The sequence below is a fragment of the Trypanosoma brucei genome, chromosome 3 (genome assembly GCF_000002445.2).
Source record: "Trypanosoma brucei brucei TREU927 chromosome 3, complete sequence".
Taxonomy (NCBI): Eukaryota; Euglenozoa; class Kinetoplastea; order Trypanosomatida; family Trypanosomatidae; genus Trypanosoma; species Trypanosoma brucei.
In genome coordinates, this window is record NC_007276.1 from 1372750 (window position 1) to 1398981 (window position 26232).

A 26232-nucleotide genomic window follows, 5' to 3' on the forward strand; every position below is an offset into this window, starting at 1 on the left:
TGTGTTCTATATGACGCAATTGAGTTTCAAACGCAGAAGTCCACCAGGACGAAGAACAGGAAACAGCGAAGTAGAAGGAAGACAAAAAGTAATACGTCAAGTAGCAAAAGAAAATAATAAATTGACCACCACAAGTTCAGTAACCCTGAACCTGCTCCAAAGGGGGGGGATCCGAGTGCAAAGATGTTACAAGCATTTCAAATCCTTTTCGCTAAAGCCACACCCAGAGAACACATTATACGAATGCCATTGTACAAAAGTGGGTACGCTGGTGCATTTTCTGCGCCATTTTGCTCCCCGAGCTCCTGGTGATGCAGTTCTTCATCCCTGAACCGAGCAACATACTCCATGACTTCTGCCCAGTCCTTTTCATCCTTGCCTTTCGAAGCACCTTCCGACTCCTCGAGGGATTGTAGCTCCCTAAGCTGATCATTATAGTGCTGTGCTATTGTGACTTCAACAGCAGCATGGCAACACATTACTGCATCCTTTCCCAGAAGAGCGGTGCAACTACCCATCACAAAGGCGCCCACGTGAAACAGTGGATCTAGTAACGTCAAGCGCACCGAATGCTTACGAGCTAGGTGACCCATAACCTCTTCGTGAACGAGCTCATCCCTCAGTATCTCCTTGACAACTGGCACGCCACTATCGAGGGGGGACATCCATAGCAACTGATACTTGCATATGCGCACCGCAGCCACTTCCCCAGCCTGGTCAACGCGCACAGCTTCATCGAGCTTTTGCCGCTTCGCCGCGCTTCTGAAAACACGAGCTGGGTTCTGAAGGTTAACCACCGATCTGCGTAACATACCTAACTAGCTTCAAGGGAAGGCATTTAGCAAACAAACAAACATACAAAAGGATATATTGCCTAAAATGGTCGCGCAGCGAATGAATTGCTGAGACAAAGACTCCCAAACTATACCCCCTCTGGGATCAAGTAGGAAATGAACATACTGTGGGATACTCGCGTTGGATCCGCCTCCTGTGAACCAGTATTTTCCATACGAGATGGCTGCTTTAGCGAAAAACCGACGAAGCAGTTCACATGCGTACACGGAGATGCGCACGCCGAGGTCAACCCTGGCTGGCCCGCTCCAGAACCGACTCCCAGTGCTGCCGCTGCAGAGAAGAGGGGAGAACGGCGATGAATTCAGCGTGAGAACCCAGTTTACAATACCGTGGTGGGGCTCCTCCTACGCTACTTTGCCCACAAAAGCAGCCACACTCAACGCCTCCAGGCACGTGGAGGAAAATAAAGAAAGGTAAGAATCTCTTCTAACCCGAGACGGTGGCTCCACAGACCCTCAGCCTACTTCTAGCAACCAACGCAGTCGAGGACGGTAATGAGAGGGAGGAAGCAGCCCGTTCACAATCAGCTCCAGGAAGCAAGAAAGACCTCGTAACCGCTGCTCCGAGTCGGGTGCCCACACGGGCAAAACTCCGCGCACCCTTTCGGGCCTCGGCACAGACCCAGTGCGATTCCCCATCCCACCTCTCCCAAAAAGTCCACCAGTGCGCTGTGCTTTCCACCTGACCACAGTCGTCCTGTTGCCAATATAACCCATTTCTTAAGGGAAGCCCCGTCGTCCACAGTTAAAAAGACGGCGTGTGGTCGTAGCGCCATGGGACTCTCCATATCTGTGCCTGCTGCTGAAATGCTCGCCCCGGCGATTGCCGTCCCTACAGCAGGCTCGTCTATTCAGTGAAAAAGAGAGGGGAGTTGGCATGTTGCGTGTGTGTGTCGGGGCTCAGTGCCTTCGTTGCTCCTTTGGGATTTCAGTATCAGTTTTTTACTCTCAGCACGCGCGTCGGCCACGCATAGGCCGCCTTTCCCGTTGGGGCGGCGTTCGCGCCCTTCTTTGAACGGGGTCGGCTTTACCCCTTTATCGTTTCCGTTTTTTTTTTTTCGAGGCTTCCTCCAGCCATATGTTCTGAGGATGGGTGTTGGGTACAAACTTCGTTGAAGTACCTGCTTAAGGTTCCTATTTTTTAGTTGTTTATCCCCCAAGTGGGGGTTACCTCGTCTGCGCCTTTGCCTGTGTGGGGCGCGGAAGACGGGACGGCTTACGACGGAGAGAGGTGCTCCTTTACAGGGGTAGAACGTTGCCAAACTTTTACTGTTTAGCCAAATCTTTTTGGTATATATTTTGAGTATTAATTACCCTTTGGAGTGTGCACGTGTTGTTTTCCTTCACTTATACGCGTGTTCCCCGACTTCCAACTGTTGTGCAAGTCTCTTCCTTGGTTATTAAAAAAACACTAGTGGTTACAAGTTGCTTTACCATATCCTTACCGGTTGTTTTATTAAGGTGGTTCCGTTCAATTATGCGCGTAAGATGACGTGATGTATTTATGTAATACGCATAGGCTTGTGTAAATGTGGTTTTCCACAATTCCCACAAATGTGTTACTGTGGATAGTTGTTTTTGTTCCGTTACGCTTCTTTGTTTTTAGACTATCGCGCACGTCACGGTTTAGGTCGCTTCCACTGCTCTTGTTGTTGTTGCAACGTCCTCGGCTATCTTCTTTGTATTGATAAGTGCGCCCGTCCGTCATAGCTAACCTGGTTGTTGTTAAGGGTTGTCAAATCTACCTATGCTTAGTACTTTATGCATTTAGGATATGCGCAGAACTGAACTTACTTCGTTTTTGCTGCCTCATTTGCCGATTCAGCACAGATGGGATGCTTTGCGTCTGCTTCATGGGGTGTGGAGGTGACGGTTTTTAGGTAACAGCCGACCTGCGTTTCTTTGTACCACTCTTTGGAGGACGACACTCCCTTTTTTGTGTCGCTGGGAGAAAGCGAGTAGTCGGAAAAACGAATGGTTCGCATCAGCGGTTGTTTACTTCTTCAGTTTTGTTGTTTGTCACCCCCGTTTATGTGGCTGTTCGTGCAGATTTGTGCTTGTGGTAACCTGTGGAATGGTGGGCAAATCAGTAAAATCGTAGCGGTTGAGCCGTTTTAGCGCACATTTGGTGATTTCTTATGAGCAGTTTATAATAGGGGGTAAAGAGTGTTTCTGCCCCTTACGTCATAGGGTGGTTGTGCCTGTGGCGATGGTGCAGGACGGAATATTCTAGGTAACTTCTGGTTGTTCCGTGCTGCTAACCATATGGGGGAAATGCATGTTTGATTCTCTTGTTGGTTGTATTTAACAGCAAGTGATAACTTTGTCTGTTTCTTGTCATCATTTTCGAAGGTGACTGTTCCACTGAAATGTGATATTTTGCCGCCGACTTCGCCCCTCTCGACACTTGCAAGCAGCAACAGCAGCAAAGAGTGATGTGAAGTGACCAGGAAGCTATGAGGTCTATTTACTTTGTCATAGGCGCGACCGGCAGTGGTAAGTCACTAGCAGCAGTTCGAGTTGCTAAGACCCTTCAGCTCAGGTGTGGCTGTAACAATGTGGTAATATTGAACTGTGACGTTATGCAGTTTTACGCCGGTCTTCCCATTGTGACGAACAAGATATCATCGGAGGAAATGGATGGGATTCCTCACTGCTTTATGAGTTTCCTTTCTCCCGAGGGCAATAAAATTCGCGACCCAACGTTGGCATTCGGAGGTTGTGACCGTGAAGCATTTTCTGAACAGGGTTGTAAGTCTGCAAATGATGCGTATAATATTCATTCATTCGTTCGCGATGCTGTAAGTTATATCGAAAGCTTTTTGTCAACTCATTCTCCTGCAGCGGTGGTCGTTTGCGGTGGAACGTGCTATTACGTCCAGTCACTGCTTTTCGACAATCTTTTAACTGTAGAAGATACTCATGTGTCGGGGTGTCTGGACACAACTGGCGGGTGCGCAGAACACACCGAATTGAATGATGGGAATTCTCTTTGGGACCAACTGAAGGATATTGACCCGGACATTGCTGCTCGATACCATCCCAACGACATCAGACGGATTCGGCGCCTCGTCGACATATACAAAAGGACCAATAGGATACCATCCGATGTTTATAACTCCAGGGAGAAGCCGCGACTTCGATTTTGTCCCAGTACGTGCTTCATATTGTGGACACACATTGAACTTGAAAAGCTTAGGCCAAAACTCAACGCACGTATAGATGTGATGGTCGAAAAAGGGATCATTGAGGAATGCCGCAAATTTGCTCAGCGGCATAAAGAGGACGTTTTTACGCTACCCCTAGGGAAAGCCATAGGTTTTAAAGAAATTGTTTCGTCCTTTGACATGTCGGGAAGTGAAGTTCAACTAAAGGGCGAACGCGAAGTTTCAGAGTCGCTGGATCTTCTGAAAGTGAACACCAACCGATACGCACGGCAGCAGTGCCAGTGGATAAAAAACCGCTTTCTTGGTCGTCTTCGCGAGCTGTTTGCTACTGTAAATCTGGAGGAAAACTTTGTTGCAGTTGACGCCTCTGCGAGTCCTTCCGATTTTCTTCGGCAAGTTGAAGTTGCCGTTTTGTTTTTCACCAAACGGACGTGCGACAATGTCGCTGGGTTGTTTTTTCCATTGAAAAAAGATGTGTCAATACCATCCCCGGTTCGGCACGAGTGGTGTGGCGTCTGCAACGTCTTTTATACCGATGGGAGGGGGAGAATCTCACATCTGCATTCGAAACGACACAGGGGTGCCCTAAGGCACGAGGCGTTGGTGAAGGAGCAAGCTGAGAAGTTTGGTCGGATAATTCCTTCTAAGAGAGTTAAGCGGTCGTAAGGTCTCATTTTGAACATTGATTAATAGTTTCCTGCGTCACCGGAATTTTGTTTTAAACATATTTTGATTTTTGTATTGGCCCCTTTAAGCTGAGGAGAACTTGTATCAGTGTTTGTCCCTTTTTTTTTTTACCACTCTAATTAGCTAAACGTGAGTAAGGAAACCGAGTCGAATCTACACTAGCCATTTATTAAAGATAAAAAAGGAAACTTTAATAACGGAAAGATGCCGAGTCCATCTGAAACAATACAGTTAAGTATAGCTCTTGCCTATCTTATGGCTAGTGCTGTGACGATTGTCTACATGGGCAGCCAGAGACTTCTTAGAGAGACAATCAAAATGAAGAAACGAAGTGGCAACCAAAGTGAAGTAATGAAAACAGGGGATGCTATGATGATGCCTTTAATGGGGTCAGTCGTGTTGTTCAGCGTGTATGTTATACTGAGATTTGTTCCTAGGGAGTATTTCAACTCCATAGTTTCATTCTACCTGAGTATCTTTGGTGTATTCTCTCTTGGCTCATTTGTTAAGACGTACACTCGTCCCAATGTTTTAACTGGCTGCTTTTGCTGCGTGGCAGGAGGGTTATATTACATAACCGGGAATTGGCTGGTGAATAACATATTAGCCACAGGTATAGCTGTTTCGGCGATCAGTTCGATACATTTGGGTTCTTTTAAGAGCTCTTTTGTTCTTCTCCTGGGCTTATTTTTCTATGATATATTTTGGGTGTTCGGATCTGATGTTATGCTCATGGTCGCAAGCGGTGTAGATGGACCAATCAAACTGGTTTTCCCAAGGGATATCTTCGGTGGTTGTAAGTCGATGAGCCTTTTGGGTCTTGGTGACCTTATCATTCCGGGGTTCTTTATCGGCCAGACACTGGTATTTTCCTCTCAGTATGTAAAGAAGGGCAGTCTTTACTTCAATGTTGCCCTCACTGCATATGGTTTGAGTTTAGTGAACACGATGGCGGTAATGGTGATATTTGATCACGGTCAGCCAGCGCTTCTTTTTATTGTTCCTTGGCTTCTAGTTTCCTTTTCCATTACTGCCGTTATTCAAGGCGATTACAAGGCTGCATGGGAATATACATCCGATGCCGTGACGGAGCCGGACAACTCATCGACTGATAAGGTGAAGTCTGAAGAGGGGGATCAACGGGACGCAGGGGACGAGATGGGGCTGGGCGACTTTTTAGTGAAGCAAATGAAGGGACTTTTTGTCTGGGACGGCGAAGAAGAAGAGGAGGAGGTATGTGAGGGAACAAAAAAGAATGACTAGAAGATATGTATTGTTCCCTTTTCACTTCTCTTGCATCAGGAAAGTCGTTCTAGAATCAATGAGACCACTTCGGTTTCATTCACTTAGCAGCCACAGAGGCGCGGTTGGAAACCTCTTTGATAGTTTGCAATCATTAAGTTGCTTATACACCACACCCCGACTTCTGTATGTTTGTGGGTGTGTACACGGAACCACTGCAGCCCTCATTTTCTTGAACCAGTTGAAATACTCTATTTGAAAGCATTCATTTTTCCTGTTTTTGTTTTACTGCTTAGCAGAGAAAAAAGGGGGAATTCTATAAGAAGGGGTCACGATCGGAAAGTTTTTAAAAGGTGTCTTAACAAAAGTAGCAGATTATCGGGGTGTTGCGGCGGTTAGTCATTGAAGAACGGACGCATTTTTCCCCCCCGATGTTGGCAGCAACGGGGTTCCGTCTCCATACCTCAAGCTCATCAAAAATAACGAAACAGTCCAAGGCAGGGTATACCTCACGCAGCCCGGGAAGGACTTCGTCACGTGTATCACGGATTTAATCTTTTCTTCTTGAATACGCGTCTGGCTTGGAAATACCTCCCGGCAGCTCAATGCAGGAGTTGCCTTAACTCGGCGGGAGCGGTTACTTCTGGAAAGCGCAACTAAAGATCTTCTTCGACTCGTCCCCTTTAGTTTCTTCATCCTCGTTCCGTTTGCCGAGCTCCTGCTACCTGTTGCACTGAAGATGTTTCCGGACCTGATTCCCTCAACATTTGAGAGTGAAAATCAGGGACGCAACAAGGCCTTTACGACTCTTATGGGAACGGTGCGTGCCCGACGCCGGTTGGCGGAATACCTGTCGTCCACTGCTTTTGTAAGCTTTACGAAAGAACAACAAGAAGTGGTGCGTTTCTCGGCAATGGGGGAGGCGGTGACCGCGAACCAGATACGTTTAATTGCACCTCATTTTGGTCGGGAAGGGCCGTTTAATGTCTACCAGATCCCCAATGGTATTGCAGTAGCTCTGGCAAGGACTGTGGGAGTATACAAAGCATACCATGGTCTTGTTCCTAACAAAATTATGGCTCCTTACATGCGTCGTAAGATCTTGCGGCAGTATCATAAAACCCGCGAGGATGACCGTATGCTACGTTTGGAGGGGCTTGACGATTTAACGGATGAGGAGCTGATAAAGGCGAACCTTGTTCGGGGTATGCGCTGGACAGAGGATGCGGAGACACTACGTATCCAACTTGAATGGTGGATATCTCTAGGACGTGACCCGGATGTCCCTTACAACACCCTTTTCTGGGTCAAGCCTACCCGATACAGCTTGAAAGAGTCAATGAAACGCTTGCCTGTGGAACAGCGCCGGCAGCTATTGGGCATTCAACATCTTCCCGAGAGCATTCGTGGAAATCTCGAGACACTCTGCGAAACGGTCGACACAGCTCCATCCATGAGTGAGGGTAAACCTGAGGACGCTGATCAGCTAGTGGAGAAACTTGCAGAGTTAAATGCTAAAACGAAAATCAGTGATAAGGATATTGCAATTCAGAATATTCAAATATCGCTGGGCGCTTATCTAACGGAACCAAATGTGAAACGTATGTTTGAAGACATTCGCAAAAGTAAAACAGTGAACGAATATATAACAGTTACGGATGTCATAGATTTCATTGGAAGTGAAACCCATAATTCTTCCCATGTAGTTTCTACTGTGTTTGATGCGTTCGATCAGAGTAGCGGAGTGAAGGCAATTACCGAATCTACACTCATATCTATCGGGGCCCGCTGCAGGGAGGCGTCAAAGGCACATGTCGACGTATCGTCTCAGTCTTCCCCAGGCAAACAGCCTTCAGAGGTGATTGCAAAAAATTAGGTTGTACCGGTGTTTTTTCCCCGTATCATCACCAACGTTTACCGACTGTTCGCCATGGAGGAAGCACCATGACTGTAGGTTCATCGAGGGGGGGGGGTAGCAACCCCGAAGAACATATACATTACTTCCGCCTTGTGCTCAGGGACATTGAACTACCATTTGCTCCAGTGAACGATGTTTCATGACAAAGACTGGTGCGAAATTGGTATGTATTACGTTTATGTATGTGCGGATTAATGTTTTGGCTCCCGTTTTCTCTGTTCAGGGCTGCGGCGTTACTAGCGCGATTAAAGAACGTTGGGTGGGGAGGGGGTATAAGGCATGTTTACCCTTGTACCCGGGTGTAGCACAAATTTATGCGGCAGCAGGGAAGTATATGAACATAACTGTAGGGGTCCTGCGCGAAGAGCGGGTGACGTGCAATTATATCATAGATCTGAAACTTGAATGAAAGCATTCTACTTCGTTTTTAAATTCCCCCTTTCTACAACTTTGAGGAAAGATATACATCAAGTGATCCATGTAGCCGCACATGAAACCCAGTTCGACTGGCTGTTGTTACCGTGCATTCGATATTGGGAAGAGGACGGCACCCCTTCCCGCTATTTCACCCACGGGTGCGCTGCGAACGTTAAACGCTTCAACGACGTCGGGTTTCTTTCGACAGTTTGGTGTCGCTGGTAATGGAGTGCAGAGTTTTCCGAAGCAAGCTCAAGAAAGGGCATGTTCCCACCCGACTGCTAAATTTCTTTCAGGCAAATATAAGCGGTGGATACACCCGGTGGATTTCGAGTCTTTGAACGAACCCACCCTGTCAATTTGATTGTGATGAGTTATGTGATATTTTTCTATCATGTTTTGGCGCGTCATAATGACATAGTCACTTCTTTGTGTTTTACCCGAGTCGGAGGCGCCACTTAATACTATGTAGGTGAGTTTTTGGTGGGATTCGGCTCAGCAGTTGCACTATTGTGACTCCGTTGATACACAGCGTGTCGAAGGCATGCACCTTATTTCGATAACCACATCAATGAAAAGCGTTGTGTTTCATGCGAACTTTGGTGTTTCACACATTCTACTTTACCTCTTTTCATACTGGAGCGGTAGTTGGGATCATGTTTACGACGGTATCTTTTTAAAAATATATATATATATATATATATACCATCTGTTAACCCAGTTATCTGTTTTTCGTTGTTTGTGGCGTCGGTTTTGTTGTTAAAGGCACATTTTAGCGCCATCATTACCTATTAGTGCCCCGATTTGTTGTCGTTGTTATCACTGGAAGTTTCTTTGTACTGTAGCCACTCGTTACCGTGAGTGGTTGAATCGTTTTTCGACTGGTCAACTATTTTGACTTGAAGGACCCGTCGTATCCTCTGGCATGTGGTGTTCGTGGTTGATACAAACGTGTTTGTGCGTGGTTTGCTGGGGTTTCGACTGCAGCGCTTGTGTTATTTGGCAGTGACCACAAGTACAAACTGTCTGTCGCACAAACCACCTAGCTAGCAAAAAATTTTGCCACATGCACGTCTTGAATAAACGGACGTGGCGACGTTCATGCTAATTTCATCGGTTACGTTGCTTGGGGGAAGTGCTGTAGCATTATTCGCGATAGGGGAGGGATTTTTTTTTTTGGAGTGTTTATTTGTTTCTTCCCTTTAATGGTGCAGAGGAATGGGCTTGATACAGCTCGGGGATGTCGCTGTACTTTGATCGGGGGAAACGACTAAAGGGTATCTGTGAAGATGTTTTTGTTGGTGGGGAGATGCTTAGAGGTGAGTTATCTACATGGAAGTGGGTCTGCATTGCCGCTGCCTGCATTCCCTTATTTTGAACGGTAGTCGCTCAACGATGCTTCTTCCCACATATTTTGAGAGCGAATGAGAGAAACTGCTATTATGAACAACAGATTAGTACTACCTGCTTCAGCTTCCACAGATGCAGAGAACGGCAGTGTACACGTTCGTGGCGGCACCCGGTGCTGCGGGCCCTGTTGTCACTCAGACCAAAAGCGAGGACGGTCAGTGTGGACGAAGCCCACGTTAGAAGCAGACGACACTGCTGACAGCGACGCGTGTGAAGATGTCGTGAAGCGCAGTGAGCGGCTCTTGGAACTCTTGCGCGTGCGCAAGATTCAGTGTGATTCAGCTGTTGATACTTCTAGCATGATTTATGATGTGGAAGCAGAGATGTCACCATTGGCTGCTTCTGGCACGCGGATGTGTAGGGCCGTTTTTTCCCAATCCTCTGCTCTTGTGCCTTTGTCCTCCATCGCTGGGGATAAGGATCTCGTGGAGTTTGATGTATCTGGGGAAGAGAAAACTAACCCGGTGCCGGTGAGCTCTCGTTCGCTACTGAAAGTTGCTATTACTTGTACGGACGCAGAGACACAAACACTTCCCGCTCCGGTGGGCTATCGGGTGGAAAACCCAATAATGACAAAACCTGATTGGTTCGTTCTTCGGTTATGTGAATTGGACGCTTTACTTCACATATTTTTTTCCTGAGATTGTTTATTCGTTTATTTGATTCTTTTTTTTTTCCCGCACCACGTCTATTTTTATACTTTTTGCAGATGGGACTGCATGTTTTCCCCTCCTGACTGCTCGGCTCAGTGTTGCCCATCTTCCTCCGCCGTGGTTGCCGGTTTCCCAGTAGTTGCGTTCGTGAGGTGATCCTATTTCTCTGACCCCTCCGGCTGCTTTATAGAATAAGAAGCTAAGTAATCAAAAAATGACCTCACTCGTCCTAAATCACTATTCGCAGGAGGAAGTCAGCCGACTTTTCAATCTTTCGTCTCCACGAGACCTATTTCACCAGCGCACGCCGGCGCTGGCCGACGGAGACGTGAAACAGAAGGTGGAGGAGATACGCTCTTACGTGCATAGCACTATGGAACTGTATGAGAGGGTTTTTGAATGCCTCTCGTCGGAGGAAGCGTTTTTCGTTCAACCGATCCACAAGCTTCGCCACCCCTTAATTTTTTACTACGGCCACACTGCCTGCTTCTACATAAATAAGTTGTGCGCCGCTGGACTCTCCATGCGAATTCGCCCACACCTTGAGGAGGCGTTTGCAGTTGGTGTGGATGAGATGAGCTGGGATGATCTTAACGAAGAGCACTATAACTGGCCAACAGTGGAGGAAGTTGTAGAGTACCGCCGTGCTGTCCGTAAGCACGTGGATGGCATGATGACAAGTGGCAAATTTGAACTGACCCTTCCCTTGACATTTGCTGGAAGCACAGAGAACGCTGACAGTTCATTTTGGTGGTTAATGTTGATGTGTGCTGAGCACGAGCGCATCCACGTCGAAACCGCCTCCGTTCACGTGCGAGAACTTCCCATGCGTTATGTGAGGCCGTCTATGGATCAGTTCTGGAAGCCGTGTGGGGAGGCAGGTTGCGAAGCCCCGGCAAACGAGCTGGTGGATGTAGCCGGGGGACGGGTAGCCGTCGGACGTGCGCCTAACTCTGAGCTATACGGTTGGGATTGCGACTACTCTGACGGAAATTATGTGCTTAATGTTGCACCGTTCAAGGCGAGTAAGTACTTAGTGTCTAACGCGGAGTTCTTTACCTTTGTTGTTGCAGGTGGTTACGCTACGCAACGCTACTGGGATGAGGAAGGGTGGAACTGGGTCCAGTGGAGGAAACCTGAGTGTCCCTGGTTCTGGGTTCGCGATGAGAACCGACCCAAGGGTTATGCGCTTCGACTTCAAACGACGCTTATTGACTTGCCGTGGAGCTGGCCATGTGAGATTAACAATCTTGAGGCTCGGGCGTTTTGTAACTTTAAAAGTGAGCAAACTGGGAAGAAAATTCGTATGCCTACAGAAGCTGAATGGCTGATTCTTTGGGACCGGTACGTCGGCAAAGATCAAATGTTGTGGGATGTAGCGCCGGGGAATGTTAACATGGAACACTTCCAAAGTAGTTGCCCTGTCGATAAGTTTGCTCACGGTCCATTTTTCGATATAGTTGGAAACGTGTGGCAGCACTGTGAAACACCAGTATACCCGTATCCTGGTTACCAGGTGCATCCATTCTACGATGATTTTTCTATGCCTACCTTTGATGGTCGCCATGCGTGTATGAAAGGCGGGGCATGGGTTAGTACGGGGAACGAGGCTACACGCGATGCTCGCTTCGCCTTTCGCCGCCATTTCTTCCAATACATCGGACTTCGATACGTGGAAGGTGAACCGGTGCAAGAGGGGTTTCTCAACTTGAATTCGTTGGGGCTTGATCCCATGGTGGATGCCATTACGGATGCCAACTACCGTCCTTCGTTTAATGACATCCCTAATGGTTTCGTACAGATAGCAGAATTTGTTATGAACCAGTTCAGGTGTTGTGCTAGGACAGGGCCGAAGCGTGCCCTTGATTTTGCGTGTGGGGCTGGACGGATAGCATTTGAGCTGACGTCAATGTTTGATCAAGTGGTTGGGTCGGATTTTTCTGCCCGATTGCTCATTCCCGCCTACGCTATCAGTGAGCGCGGAAGCTACACATATAGTATTGTGAACTCTTCTACGTCGAGACGTGTAGAACAAACCTTCAAGTCGCTGGGGTACCCGTGGGATGCAACCCGAGGGCGCGCTGTTTTTTTTCAAGCAGATCCTACGAACCTACACTCCCACATGAAAGATTTCTCGTTGATCTTGTGCTGGAACACGCTGGATAGGAGCTACAACCCCACCGCTGTTCCGTCGCATATGGTTGACAGGCTTGTGGTGGGTGGTTTGATTGTCTTCGGGCTTGATGGAGTGACTGATGAAGTCAACGAAGGAAAGAGGGAGCAGGGGGGTGAGGAAACACCCAAGCAGGTCGTCTTCTCAGAAAACGAGATCTATCATCTGTTGGGCGGAGAAAACGTGGTGGACCGCGTCGGAGACCCAACACAACTGACGGTTGCGTTTCCTGCGTCAGACTCTACAGCAACTTTCAGAAAAGTTCGGCTGTCCGTCTACCGAAAGAAATAAGTGATGGACAAAGCTCTACCTCCTCTCCAGTTTGTATGAAGTCACAGTCGCGCCTCGAGTCTTCTTCCAATGAGGCTTTAACATGATGGTAGGGCGTTTAGTTTTTCGGTTATTTTCCATAATTTTCTTTCTTATTTGGTTTTTCGGCTTAACAAAAGGCCGGTTTCCGGCCCTCCCCACCGCGGGCGCTTTGCTACGGGCCACCGTCTATGCACTGGCCCGCCTCATAGCATTTGAATACGTACATATACTTGTATTCGAATAGTTTGTGCAGCTCTAATGAAAAAAGTATGTTTTCAGGGTTTATGAGATATACCATTTGTGTTTAATTTTTTGTACCCTCGTATTCACATTGTTTACTCATTTATCAAAAGAGGAAGTGGTAGCGTGGAGGCAGGTAAACGCCGCCGGCTACGAGCGAACGGGTGTCGGGAAACGACGATGTGTTAGCGATTTCGTTTGGGATACCATAATTGAGGAGAGAGATCGTTGGCATTCGGTGATGGAAGAGGGATGCATTCTGCTAGTTTTGTCAGTGAAGTAAAATGGACTGTGCCCACTTTTTTTTTCTTCGTATTGCTAAGCGGCGAGAAATGTGCATGATATCCCCGCCTCAGTGCCCTGACTACCCCTCCCACTCATGGCGGTTGTTGAGTTGTTTTGATGGTCCCTATGGGTCGTTTCTTTGTGTTCTCAGGTGCTTCCGCTTGAGCGTGTGTCCGTTATTCAGAACATATTGAGGGCCAACTTATGTAAGGCACTTGTGTAACTATGGGATTGGAGGTGTGGCTTTGTTGTGGTAGGGTCGAAGTTCAGCGTATTGTGGCAGATCAACCCCATTTCCTGTTTGCTCGCGTCAGGAGGACACTGTTTCTTTTTTTTTTTTAAAGGCACAAGGGAATACGCCTGGGTTAGTGCGCTGCATTTGACCTTATATCCGGTTCCTATTGATGAGGCTGGCTTCGTTTTGGCGGCGGTATATTCAACCAAGCGCGATCCTTGAATCGACTATGCCCTCCACTACGCTATGTCGGCTTACTGACTTTAGGATCCACCTCGTTGACCTCTGTCCTTTTACTTGGGGTGTTTAAACTGGGTTCGGGCTCTGTGGGTGCTCGTCAGCGACCGTCGTTTACATCGGACATCTTTAATTATTTTTATTCCATAATCCGTTTGTGTTTTTGTACCCCTCACTCCAATATACGAGGGTGTAAGGGCCTGAGAGTTATGTGCATGTGGGAGGAACTCTTCGTATTAATGCAGTTTCTTGTTTTTTGTTTGCATACGCCAGCCGAGTACCACGCACCTTCTCGTTTCCCATATGTGTGTGTATCTCCTTCCGTAGGTCTGCGCGCTGTTTGTCTTCTTTTACGGTCATTTGTCATTATTTCGTTAATTTCTTTTGCCCCTTGTAGATACGCGGTGCGGCCAGTAAGTTGGGATGCGGCGTGCATTGTACCGTGGGGTGACCGAGTCAGGAGCTGAAATAAGAAATTTTGCTGTTCACGCTGGATGCATGCGACGCTGGTGCAGCGCTGCGAGTGGTTCTTCGCGTGGTGATAGGCCCACTGATTATGATGTACCTCCACCGCGCCCCGCCTTTTATGTGCCCCCGGAGGAACGAGCATCAGACGATGCCTCGCTACAGTTTCTTCGGAAAGACAGTGGAGTGCGCTCAGGTCTGATGAAGGGATGTGGGGATGCGACTGGTGAGGTTAAACTAGAGCCTGGCCAACTCTTCGCCCCCGAGCCTCCCGTCCGCCCGGCGGAATCACCCAGTTACATCAATGAAAAAGCAGCGCGATTGTCATCTACAAGTGTCCGCGCAGGGGCCTCCTTGTTAACGGGGGACATCGGAGCAGAGGTCAGTCGTCTAGCGGTGGTGAAAAATTCCACATCTACGCGGAACCGAAGCGAGAAAACAGATGCATCTCCACCCCTCACGTATGGGGGGAGTAAAGGATCGATATTTGAGTCGAGGGACGTAGCCGATGGAGTGCCGGAAGGGAAAAAGATCAGACAACATGAAGGAACTGTTGGCAGAGGTGAGGAAGGCGGAGAAACCACTGGAGGAAATCCCACTGGCGATGAATTGCCGCTCTTACAACAAATGCAGGTTGATCTTCGCCGTCTGGAATACTACCAGGGGACCCCCCAATATCCAGAGATGCTGAAGGAGTTCCGCGCAAAATACTTATCTGACGGCGGTAGCGAGGGTGAAGGGGACGGACGTCTGGAGGACCTTCGGTCTTACACCCAGGAAGAGCTGGCGCGCGGACTGGAGTCACAGCCAATTGATTATCTTCGGGCTAGCAGTAAGTTGAAGGTGGAGCTTACCAGCGGCCCCAGAGCGTACGACCCGGTACTTGTCATGCAGCAGATGGGTGTGATGCGGTTTCAAGGGTATGCTTTCCCTCCCACGACGGAATTAGGTAGGCTATGCGACAGTGATGGAAAACTGCCGGACTCGAGCGAAGGTGCCCATAGATTTGCCAAGTATGTAGCTCAGACGGCTCCAACAGCCATCAAAGATCAATTGAAAGGCAATGAGGACAGGCACATTCTCTATCGAACAATGGGCCTAGACGTCGTACAACGCCGACAAGTGAAGGCTATGTTGAGTGACTTTGACCACGGTGATCGCCATACGTCATACCATGTGATGATGTCGTATCCCTACGCTGACTGGTTACATGTGTTCTACATGGTTTTGGTGGGGGTGGCGATATATGAGATGCAGGTTCGATTTTGTGCGTATGACTTTTATGATGAGTATTTGGGATTGGACCTGCGCCAAGTTCCCAAATTGAAGAAGCCCTTCCTTGTCACTGTTACTGTTGTGGTGATGGTAGTCGCACTGTTTCACCCACTGCTTCTAGTTAGCATTGCAACCACGCGTCTTTATCGCATCGCGATGAAGCGCCCTGTTGGACCTCCATAACGTCTTTCACATCTCAGGTCTATCGACGAAGGCTCAAGGCTTGCATTCTATGCAACAGGGGCTGATGGCGGTGGTGCCTGCTTTTGCGAGTACCTTTCACTGTTTTGATTTTATTTTGCACTACAGCACTCCGAATGTTCTTTCTTTTTGTGATGCTGCCCACTTCTAATAGCTAAGCAACTACCTTCTTTTTTTCACTGCTTCCAATTTGGCAAGAAGACTACTGAGGAAGAGGGGGTGATAGGCAGCGCATTGAGAAAGGTGCGTTTAAACCCTAGGAATATCCGCAGAGTAGGTGTATCCACCACACCACCAATACCGCAAAACGAACCAAAAGTAGAGGAATAACGTACAAAGTATCGAAGGAGAGCATCAAGCGGCCTTTCGCACGGGTAAGTTATCAGTTTCTGTGAGTGGGAGTGCGACCAAGTTTAGATTATTTTTCATTTTATATATTGTTAGAAGGAGAGAGTATCTTTTTAGCATACGTCGAAAGGTGATATTCATAGAGTTGTTTACTAGATAGAGTGCATATACACGTGTATCGTAAGCTGTAGTATCGCTTATTCATGTCTATGCACCGTGACTTACTTCGAATAAGGCGGCAGACGTCGAACCTTGTCTCGTCACCCTCGCCTCCTTCCTCACGTGCCAGCCCTCGTGCAAGGGTGAGTTCGGCTAGAGGGGAACAACGACAAGGTGCTAGTGAAGCCGTGCATGTAGCAGTTCGTGTGCGGCCTTTGTCTGTCAATGAGGCGGGACAAGATGTCATCGTTTCGATGGATCCGTCAGCGAAGAAGATATTCGTGAGGAACCGAGGCGAGGAGCAACAAGAGTTTCCTTTTGAGTTGCCCGTATGGTCTTGCGGTGGAAATGCGCTAAACGGCTCGCCGCCGGTAAGTCAGGCAGCACTGTACAAAATGGTTGGGCAACCCCTTTTGGACCACGCATTTGAGGGCTTTAACAGCACACTTATGGTATACGGTAGCACAGGCAGCGGAAAAACTTACACAATGATGGGTGACATGGATGGCGGCTTTCTGGGTGAGGACGAGGATGTGCTCAACGATGGTGAGGAGGGCATTGTCCCACGCCTATGCCGTGAGATGTTTCAGAAGATCAGAGATCGCTCGGTCAGCTTGTCTGACGGGGGAACGCTGACGTGGGATGTGCATGCCTCCTATGTGGAGGTTTATTGTGAGAAGATTAGCGATTTACTGAATAACGGTGCCCCTGTCACTATTCGTGAGGTGATCACGGATAACGAAGCGCACTTTGCGCTCAATGGTGCGCAGCGGGTTAACGTCCGTAATTCAGCGGAAATACTGCATCTCCTAAAAATTGGTAACAGACACAGGAAAACAGCCTCTACGGCCATGAATGAGCGCAGTAGTCGTAGTCATGCTATATTTGTTGTGGAGCTCACCGAGATGCTTGTAGTGAGGGGACCCGATGGTGAGTGTGTCGGTGCCCCAGGCAAGTTCCTTACCGTTCGCCTCGTTGATTTGGCGGGTAGTGAACGCGTTGGGGAAGCGGGCATGTCGGGACAGCTATTCAAGGAGGGTGTTGATATTAACTGCAGCCTCTTCACCCTGGGTATGGTAATTGAGGCTCTTTCGGATCCTAGTCGACGCCATATGAGGCCACCATACCGTGACAGTACGTTGACGAAGATTCTAAAGGACGCATTTGGTGGAAACAGCAAAACCACGATGATTTGTACCATTGCCCCCACGGAGGCCCAACGTGTGCACACGGTTCAAACACTTCAGTACGGGCTTAAGGCGCGACGAATTGTGAACAAGCCATGTGCGAAGAGAGGACCGTCAGCTAAAGAGCTTCGTAAGGCCAGTGAGGAGATGCTTAGTTTACGCCAGAAGCGCAGGGAAAGGCAACCACAAGGCACTGGCTTGGAGGAATCGTATGCTGATCTAAGGCGTGCTGGCGACGGAGGCTTACATAATGGGGGTGCTTTACGTCATTCTGAGAGCTCGTCGGAAGGCAAGGAGACTTCTCTTGGCGGCTCCAATTTCGCTACAGATGAGGAGAGGGACCGTTACAGGAGGAAGATGGAAGAGCTGGAAGAAGAAATTGAGCGTGCGAGGGCGAGATACAGAGAGCAGGGGCGGGAGCTGCAAAACATAAGGAGAGAGAGTGCGGCTGAGGCTGAGGTGCGTTTAAGGGCGTTAGAAGCCCAATTCAATGAGAAGGAAAATCATTTGAAGCGGAAAGGTCACGAAATTCAAAGGAAGCACCGTGATGCGGAGAGCCGATTGAAAGAGTTTAAAAATTTTTCGGAGGAGCGCATTTCTGACCTCCTTCGTGCACAGGGGGAGCTGAAAGATAAGTTACACGAGAAGGAACTTGCAGTCGGGCAGCGTGAGCGGGAGCTGCAGGAGGCCCAGAGTCGTGCCGAGGAGGAGGTTTCCCGTTTGCATCAGCGCATGATGCAGCAGGAACGAAAATGGCTTGAGCGCCATAAGGCTTTGGAAGCTGAAATTTGCGCACAGGAAGACAAAATGAGGGACCGATTGCGTGATGCTATGGAGAGAATGCGTAATGTGGAAGAAGTTGCAGCACGTCGCGAGAGTGAGCTTCACCGCAAGTGGTTAGATGCCCAGCAAGCGACCCGAGAGCTTCACCACAAGTTAGCTGAGAGCGAGGCAGAAAAGGCGCGACAAATATCTCAGGATCGCCGGGAAACAACCAAACGCGAGTCTGAACTTGCCCATAAATTGGAAGAAACTGAGCGCGGCCGAAAGGCCCTCGAACGTGAGGCGGTATCGCTAAAGACTGAATTGGATGTGTTGAAGGAAGACTACGAGATGCTCGCTAAAAACAGCAGGGAGGGTTGTGATGCGGAGGCGCGGCTTCTCCCCCTTGAGGAGGAACTAAAGAGGCGAGAGGAGCGGCTGCAGCAACGCGAGGAACAGGCCCAGGCATCACTCGATGAAGTTCTAAAGAAGCAAGAGGAACTGGACCGCTTACACCTCGCAGTCATTGCCAAAGCAGATGCTATTGAGAAGGATGCGGTTGCCGCACTTCGGGAAAGGGAGAGTCGCCTTCAGAAGCGTGAAGATGAGCTTAAGAGCTTGGAGCATGAGTTGGAGGCACGCTCCGCGGTTTTGGATGTGGAGGCCAAGTATAAATCAATGGAGTACGATACGAAGGAGAGTGGGGCAGAGGCTTTAGCTTCCCGCGAACGCCGCGCCACAGAACTGCTTCAAGATGAACTTCAGGAAGCATTGCAACGTGTTCATCTCGACATGAAACAGAGGGAAGAGAAGTTTGATCGAATGGAAGATGATATCAAGCGATGTCGTGAGCAGTTGGAGAATCTCTACAACGAGCGGGATGAGATGCTTAGGCGTGCATCCACATCCTCCGCTGGACGCAGCTGCGTGTTTGACTCGCCGCTTCCCGTTCCTCCACGGGGTTGCCGAAGATGCAGGTCGGGTACATCGTGGCCGTCCAACTGTAGCACGATGGGGACCGGGGAGGAAAATGATGCGTCTCTCAGTGGGCGGCAGTTCTCTCCTAACCAAAGCAGCGCGTCGCAGCAAGAACCGCGCTGCTCAGAGAACGGGGTTGAGGGGGGGAGGTCGTCTGAACTGCGTCCGATAAGTGCTCTTGCGGGGGAGTCGGTTTGCTTATGGCTCAAGAATATGCTGATCACTATGGAGGAAAGGAGCCGCGGCTTACTTGAGGATTTGTGCTATCATGAATACAGTGTCCTCGAGCGGATGACGTCCATCGGCTCTCTTTTTTCGTTTGGCGAAAATGCTCCCAACACGAGGAGCCCTGAGGTGGCCGCCAGGGTGGTTGACCGTACTTCGGTGTCTGCATGTAGTGACCATTTGCGCGGTGGTTTTCGACTTGGATCAATATGTGGTGTCGTGCCCCATGATGCTCCTTGCGTGCCTAGCCTCATGCATACTGAAGCGGACTGCGGTTTAAGAGATGCAGCATCGGAACATGAACAACTTGCCCAGCGTATAGTCGCGTTTGAACGGCTGCAGCATCAACGTGAGGTCGAGTTTCAGCAGAAGGATGAGCAAATCAGGGAATACCTAGTTGAAGTGGAGGCGATGGATCGTGAAAGGATGGCGATGTATCGCTTAAAGGAGGAGGAACACGAGGCTGCGGCTGCACAGTTGCAGATGGCAAAACGTGAGTTTGACCACCGTGTTAATTGCATGCAGCAAACCCTTTTTTGCCGCGGCGCGCAGCAACACGCTGAGTCCATAGTCTTGCAGGAGGCCGCTGAACGTGAGAACATTTTTCGGCTATTCAACATTCAACTTCACAAGATTTTCGCCCATGAGAGAAACATGGCGCACCATACGAACTGTGTGGACTTGTTGCGCCAGAGAGAGGAGGTGATCACGCTTGAGGAGGCACAACTCCAGAAACGTATAAGTCAGCTAAAGGACGAGGAGGATGAGTGGAAAAGACGTCGTTCCACCGAGGAGACGCAGATACTCACGTACCTATTGGAGCTACAAAACGAAGATATGCTGCGCAAGCAAGCCATTGGGGAGAAGGGAAGCAGAGAGGACACCGCGAAATACTGCGAAGACGCCGAACTCGGGGTTGCGGGTTTGTGTAATGTGATGCATCGAGTAAGGGATCACACGCAGAAGTGTGAACTTGCGGTACAAAAGATGGAGAGTGAACTGGAACAGCAGGCAGATGCGGAGAAGGTCTTGGAGGAACGTGAAGCTGCTGTTGAACGGCGCCGTCGTGAACTTTCCACCAGCATGGAGTCTCGGGAGCGTTCCCTTTTGGACAGGGAAATGGAACTGGAGGAGTTGACTCGTCGGCTTAAAGGTGACATACAAAAACGTGAACTTGCGATACAAAAGATGGAGAGTGAACTGGAACAGCAGGCAGATGCGGAGAAGGTCTTGGAGGAACGTGAAGCTGCTGTTGAACGGCGCCGTCGTGAACTTTCCACCAGCATGGAGTCTCGGGAGCGTTCCCTCTTGGAACAGGAAGTGGACCTACGGAAACTGTCCACTAAAGCAGGGGATAATTGTCGTAAACGTCCGGGTTCTCGTGTGGCACATAATCAGGAAGGTTCCTACTACGTTGACATCAAGAAACTTCTGGAGGTCTGTGGATTTCAACTGCCGGGTGGAAAAGTTGAATTCCCGGACGGCGCTGACACACCGATTGAACTGACCGATAACCTTATCGACGTTATCGAATCACTACGACGCCAGCTAAAGGTATGGATTCAAAAGTATCGTGTGCTGAAGTCAGATGAGAAACTGGAGTGTGAACGCTGTTTGTGGCAGAATAACCGTGGTGCCACTGTGTGCCGATGCTGCGGCAATGCTCAACTTGTGTAATTTATCTACTGCGAAGGGAGCAGGAAGAGCACAATACTAGCGTACATTAACGTCTGCGGAACTCCCCCTTTTCAAGGACGTGACACATAGCGTGCAGAAAATAATGGCGGGAGTTCTGTAAACTCGTGTCACTTATGGTGCGCGTAGGCGTTGCGTGCGCTTTATTTTAACCTTAGACACTTTTTTTTTTCCCGCTATATGTTTGGCACGTGGGTGTAGGCCGTAACTTCCCTCAGGTAGCACTGCTGCCGTCCAGTGTTGGAGTACCGTTTGGCAGGTGTCGATCAATAGTTCTCTTTTCGAGCGCTGTAGGCCGTATGGTAAGTGGAGGAATCGATGGTGAGTGAAAAGACTAATATATATATATATATATATATACATTTTTTTGAGCACCTCAGCACGTGTGAGGAACAAAAGTGAATGTAACGGTGATGATGATAAATGCAAGATGTGAGCTCAAATGACACTAACGCGATTTTTTTTGTTGGAGCGATGCGTCGTTGCCCTCGTTTCGTTTCAGTGTTCGTTTGCTCGCGATTGGTTTACCCTTTTAACGTGGATGCGCGTCAGTTTTTAGATTCATGAATGACCGATGTCTTGTGGTGACTTGTGCACTCATCTTACAAACGGTTGCAGTGCGTAGATTTCGCCGCGCGTTCTTCTTCCTTTGGGGGCAGAAGAAAAAAAATTAACGTCAACTTGCACGCACGAACTTAGCTAACACCGCAGGTATAATAAAGAGTTATGGGAAGTGAAGTGGTGAGAGTGGGTTGATGGCGCCACTTTGGGATGATTGTCCTCCCTTTCCCTCCTTTTCTTTCCTTCTTTATCGTTTTCTCTATTCCTATCACCGTTTTTAGTACCTCTATTTGTCGTATTTGTCAACTCCTTAGTGCCATTTGTTTACTTCACTTTCCCAATCCATTCTTCTACCTTACCTTGCCTTTCTTCTATTATTACAGCGAGGACGTTTATTAGGTGGTAAATGATATGTGACGGCAGGGAACCGCTGTATTTTGGGGTTGGAAGATTATTGTTCATGATGTGTTTGTTTGTGTACACAACAAACGTAGAGAGTGACAGCCAGAGATGGAGACCGCTGTTTTAATGACCCACCAGCGAACCCTCTTATATTGGGAGTAGACATTTTAACATTCCCCCAGCTCCAAGCGTTCTGTTGTTTTCCTTGAGTATCTTTTTTTTACTCTTTTCTGACCTGGCGAAAGGGGGGGGGGGTAGTGTTCCTCTGCCTTATGAACTTTTGCGTGCGAAAAGGGGGAACAAATGAGCTATGTAGATGTGTCGGAACATTTCTTTTTGTTCAGATGTGTGTATACTACCCCTGTCCATGACTGATCTCGCTTGCACTTCCGTTTCAATCAACTCTCGTTATTCTTCTAAGTTTTATCTGCGTGCCTTCTTCTAAGATTCAGTATTTGTTCGCTAGGGTAAACGCTTCCCAGTTAAGGTGCAGCGAAAGAGTGTAGAGACTGTGGAGCGTCATTTGCGGCGCTACACGTAAGGAATGGGAACAATAGAAGGCACAACTGTGGATTTTGATCCTAACCCACTTCAATGCCCCACTAAAACCATTCTTGTAGGGAATGAGGACGCTACTGCCGGTGTATTACCGCGCACAAGCCGGCACATTGACTTTACTGACGACGGTAAACTATTCGAGGGTCATTTTACACTCCAAGCTAGCAGTCTCAAATCAATCATTCAAGTTCTTGCAGACCAGCAAGCGGAGCAGCGGGTAATCATCAACGACCTACAGGATCAGGTGAATAATCTTCGGCAACAAACATCGAAAATGCGTAAGTCGGTACCCACACTGCAGCTTCCTGCCTCAGTAGGGGGGAGCGCTAAGTCATTTTCCAAGGAATATGAATCCCTTGAACAACGGGTAAAGTCGTTGGAAGGGTTCAGATCACTATGGGGGGCCCGCACTGAGGATGTGGATGGACTGATAAGTATATACGGGGATCCCGTTGTTACTCCTGACGAGTACACCACTTACATTATGAACCTCCAACCCTTTCGTGTGGTACGAAGTGAAGCGCGTCACTTTGTTACTTCTCAGGCGGAGCAGCAGAAACAGGCCGTTCGTACTGTGGGCGGTGAAAGAAATGAGAGAACACGCGGTGCGCGAAGTGCTCGCCTTGCTGATCCTGGGGATGCGGCTGATGATGGTTCGCGGACTCCGCGTGAAGGCGGGTCTCGCGCTCCTCGTGATGGGAGTCAGTCTGGTCGTGATGACTCACGTGGGTCTCGCCGGTTCCGCAAACGCCAGTCCGCTGATGATGACTCCAAGCCCGCTCGTGAAGATGATTCCGGTGCTCCTCGCGATGATAGCCAGTCTGGTCGTGATGGCTCGCGTGGACCTCGATCGGCTCGTAATCGGCAGGCTCATGATGCTGAGAGGAAGTCTTCCCGCGATGACGACTCTCGTACAGTTCGTGATGACAATAATTTTGCTAACGATGACAATCGTTCTGGCCGTGATGAAACCCGAGGGCGTCGGCGGGTTCGCGAACCCCAGTCTAATGACGATGGCACCCGGTCTCCAATCGAAGAGTCCCATGCCAACCGCGACGACACCCGGCCTGGCCGTGACGATTCGCGCGGGTCCCGGCGGCAGCGCAACCGTCAGTCGCACGAGGACGACCTCAAGTCCTTCCATGAGGAGGATGCTCGAACCCACCGTGGCGGGCCCCGTGGGGCTCGCGACCGCGTCACTTATGGTGAGCATCTGGATTCTCGTGACGGGCTGCGGCAGGACAATATTGGGGATGGGGACACGATATCCGACTTGTCTAAGCGCCTCCAGTTGCTAGAGCAGAGGGTTCGGTCCGTACACGGCGGCCACAAAAATAATGCTCAGGGATCAGCATCTGAGCAACTGTCGCCAACTTCTGATGCCACCGGCGCAAAGGATTTACAGGCACGAGAGGACATTGAGGAGTTGAGTCGGTTCGTAGCAAAGCGCTTCAAGGAACTCGAGCGTTCTATTGCGAAGGTTCAAGGTGGAGACTTAAATGTCACAGCACCCAAAGCCGGTATGGGTGCAAGGAAATCTGAAACCCCTCCCAAACGGAGGGAGAGATCCCCAACAGTAATGTCCAAAGGTCAGACCGGTGCTGGGGGCAGCGGGCCCGGTCCGAGTGGCGCCGTTGAAAGTGATCTTCTTCAGAAGGCCGGTAAACCGAGGGAGATTGCCCCTAGTTATACTCCGGTTGTGGATGAGGTTGCCCGTGATGACGCTGCCGCTGCATTGGAGCAGGTGGAGCTACTCGAGAAGTATGTGGTGAGGAAGCTAAAGGAACTCACGCCGAGCCTAAGCAAAGGAGTATCAGACACACACATCTCATCACCCCCAATAGGTTCCACTTCCACTCAGCCTCCTGAACGGCCTTCCGGGGAGAGCCACGTCCCCCGCGGTGCTGACCGTTCCGCTTCCGAGAAGGTTGCAGTGGACCAGGCTGCTCGAGAAGATACCTCTCGCTTATTTGAACTTGTACATGACCTAGAGGATGATTGGGGGAAGCGGTGGGCTTCGTTGGAAGAGCGCCTTCGTATCATTGGGCGCGCAGCCGTGAACAAAGGCTCAGTTAACGCGGCCGCACCCGGTACGATCGACAGAAGAGCGCGGGAGGACGCTTCCATATCACTCATGAGAGTTCAGCAGTTGGAACGAGAAATTTCTAGCTTCCGAAGACTTCTCATGAAACGAAACGGGGCACCCATGGAAGTTGGATTGTTTGAAGGCCGTATGCAAAGCGGTGGCGCATCCAAGTTAGTAGTCGATGCGCGGGACCAGAAGGAACCAAATGACAATGGTTGCGCTGGTCTGGGGGCTGTCTTAGAGGGTGCAGATTCCCAGTCACGCGTCCTTGCCCTAGAAAAGGAGGTAGAATCACGGATGGAGGAAGTTAACCGAGCGCTTGCCACCCTACGTACAGCGCAAGTTGGTCAAGACTTTCCCGATCTTAGCTTTCTGGGAGATGACACAGGAACAAGAAAGTCTACAGCGCCGAGCCAAATAGTAATCAGCACCCGGGAGATGGATCTTGCTGCGGCCGGAAATTTTCGGCGCCCGACCCCTGATACGAAGACGTACGCGGCAATGCTTGTCATGTCGTCTTACGACCCTGCACAACCGTTTCATGGCAGTTACTCAAACTACGATCAGGGGAACCCTATCGTGCTTCGCCCGCCTCAGATGGAGACGTTTGCAACACCACTAGTCAGGCGTGAGCCGCAGGATAATCTTACACCCCGGACACGCGGCGAAGCCGGGGTAGCAGTTGGTACACCTCAACATGAAAAATCACCCGTGAACAAGGCAGCGACTCAGAGCGGTGAGGCGGGCCTATCACCTTCAGGAACGGGTAGCTGTCCCATTAGGATGTCTGGACCAGCGCCGCACCCACCCGACGGGTCTGCAATCTGCCCCGTTGCTCCGCACAAACAGAGTGTGATGCAGCACTTGGGTGATATGAGGTCTGTATCTTCTAGAGTGCGCGGGAGGGAGTCCACTAGGATGGGGTCGCAGAACATCTTAGGACGAGAAACTGTGCTAGGGACGAAGGGTAGGGCAGGATTAGGTCTTGTTGCAGAATCAAGTGCTTTGGGGCACCGGACGCCGTGTGTTGTTCCTAATTGCGCGTGGTGCGCAGTTCAAAATGTAAAGGCAACAGTAAAAACGGCACGCTGACCAAACAGCGCGTGACCAGTTTCAGTTATTCCATTTATATGCGATCTATGTGCTTAGGAAGTGTGTATGCGTATGAAGTAACGGTTTGTTCGCTGCTCCCCTCTTCCGAAAATAAGGGACATGTTTCTTTTTACGTGTGCTCCTTTATGTATCTTTTACGCTGTAACGAATGTTAAGAGCCTTTTTTTTAAATATCCCGCGTAGTTTTTTTTTTTTTTTGGGGGGGGCAATGTGGGGCTAAACCCAAAGAAAAAGGAGGGAAGGGATTCAGACGGCCAATGCTATCCAATTGTTGAATTCTTTTTACGCCTCAGATGCTTGCGGAGAATCGGGAGAGGGAAAATGGAGAAGGGATGTAAACAGATTGAGCGGAGGAAGAACATGACTTCGACAGGATCTCACTCTTGA

General features: G+C 49.3%; 8 protein-coding genes and 1 pseudogene across 8 annotated transcripts, besides 3 other annotated features; 8 read left to right on the plus strand and 1 right to left on the minus strand.

Annotated features, from left to right (window-relative positions):
• Positions 1 to 26232: part of a sequence feature (sequence corresponds to BAC RPCI93-48K5) that runs on past both edges of the window.
• On the minus strand, positions 198 to 812 carry Tb927.3.4890 (ubiquinone biosynthesis protein COQ7 homolog, putative; the record flags this gene model as incomplete). The annotated part of the gene is made up of 1 exon (XM_838988.1): positions 198 to 812. One exon carries the CDS (start codon positions 810 to 812, stop codon positions 198 to 200), a length of 615 nt encoding a protein of 204 aa, XP_844081.1.
• On the plus strand, positions 3311 to 4687 carry Tb927.3.4900 (tRNA isopentenyltransferase, putative; the record flags this gene model as incomplete). Its single annotated transcript, XM_838989.1, has 1 exon — positions 3311 to 4687. The coding sequence occupies one exon, from the start codon at positions 3311 to 3313 to the stop codon at positions 4685 to 4687; it is 1377 nt and encodes a 458-aa protein (XP_844082.1).
• On the plus strand, positions 4913 to 5971 carry Tb927.3.4910 (signal peptide peptidase, putative; the record flags this gene model as incomplete). Its single annotated transcript, XM_838990.1, has 1 exon — positions 4913 to 5971. One exon carries the CDS (start codon positions 4913 to 4915, stop codon positions 5969 to 5971), a length of 1059 nt encoding a protein of 352 aa, XP_844083.1.
• Positions 6381 to 7826, plus strand: Tb927.3.4920 (annotated as a pseudogene).
• Positions 8968 to 8990: a microsatellite.
• Positions 9710 to 10336, plus strand: Tb927.3.4930 (hypothetical protein, conserved; the record flags this gene model as incomplete). Its single annotated transcript, XM_838991.1, has 1 exon — positions 9710 to 10336. The coding sequence occupies one exon, from the start codon at positions 9710 to 9712 to the stop codon at positions 10334 to 10336; it is 627 nt and encodes a 208-aa protein (XP_844084.1).
• Positions 10563 to 12812, plus strand: Tb927.3.4940 (hypothetical protein, conserved; the record flags this gene model as incomplete). Its single annotated transcript, XM_838992.1, has 1 exon — positions 10563 to 12812. One exon carries the CDS (start codon positions 10563 to 10565, stop codon positions 12810 to 12812), a length of 2250 nt encoding a protein of 749 aa, XP_844085.1.
• On the plus strand, positions 14329 to 15753 carry Tb927.3.4950 (hypothetical protein, conserved; the record flags this gene model as incomplete). The annotated part of the gene is made up of 1 exon (XM_838993.1): positions 14329 to 15753. One exon carries the CDS (start codon positions 14329 to 14331, stop codon positions 15751 to 15753), a length of 1425 nt encoding a protein of 474 aa, XP_844086.1.
• On the plus strand, positions 16323 to 21107 carry Tb927.3.4960 (kinesin, putative; the record flags this gene model as incomplete). The annotated part of the gene is made up of 1 exon (XM_838994.1): positions 16323 to 21107. The coding sequence occupies one exon, from the start codon at positions 16323 to 16325 to the stop codon at positions 21105 to 21107; it is 4785 nt and encodes a 1594-aa protein (XP_844087.1).
• Positions 21463 to 21488: a microsatellite.
• Positions 22633 to 25824, plus strand: Tb927.3.4970 (hypothetical protein, conserved; the record flags this gene model as incomplete). Its single annotated transcript, XM_838995.1, has 1 exon — positions 22633 to 25824. The coding sequence occupies one exon, from the start codon at positions 22633 to 22635 to the stop codon at positions 25822 to 25824; it is 3192 nt and encodes a 1063-aa protein (XP_844088.1).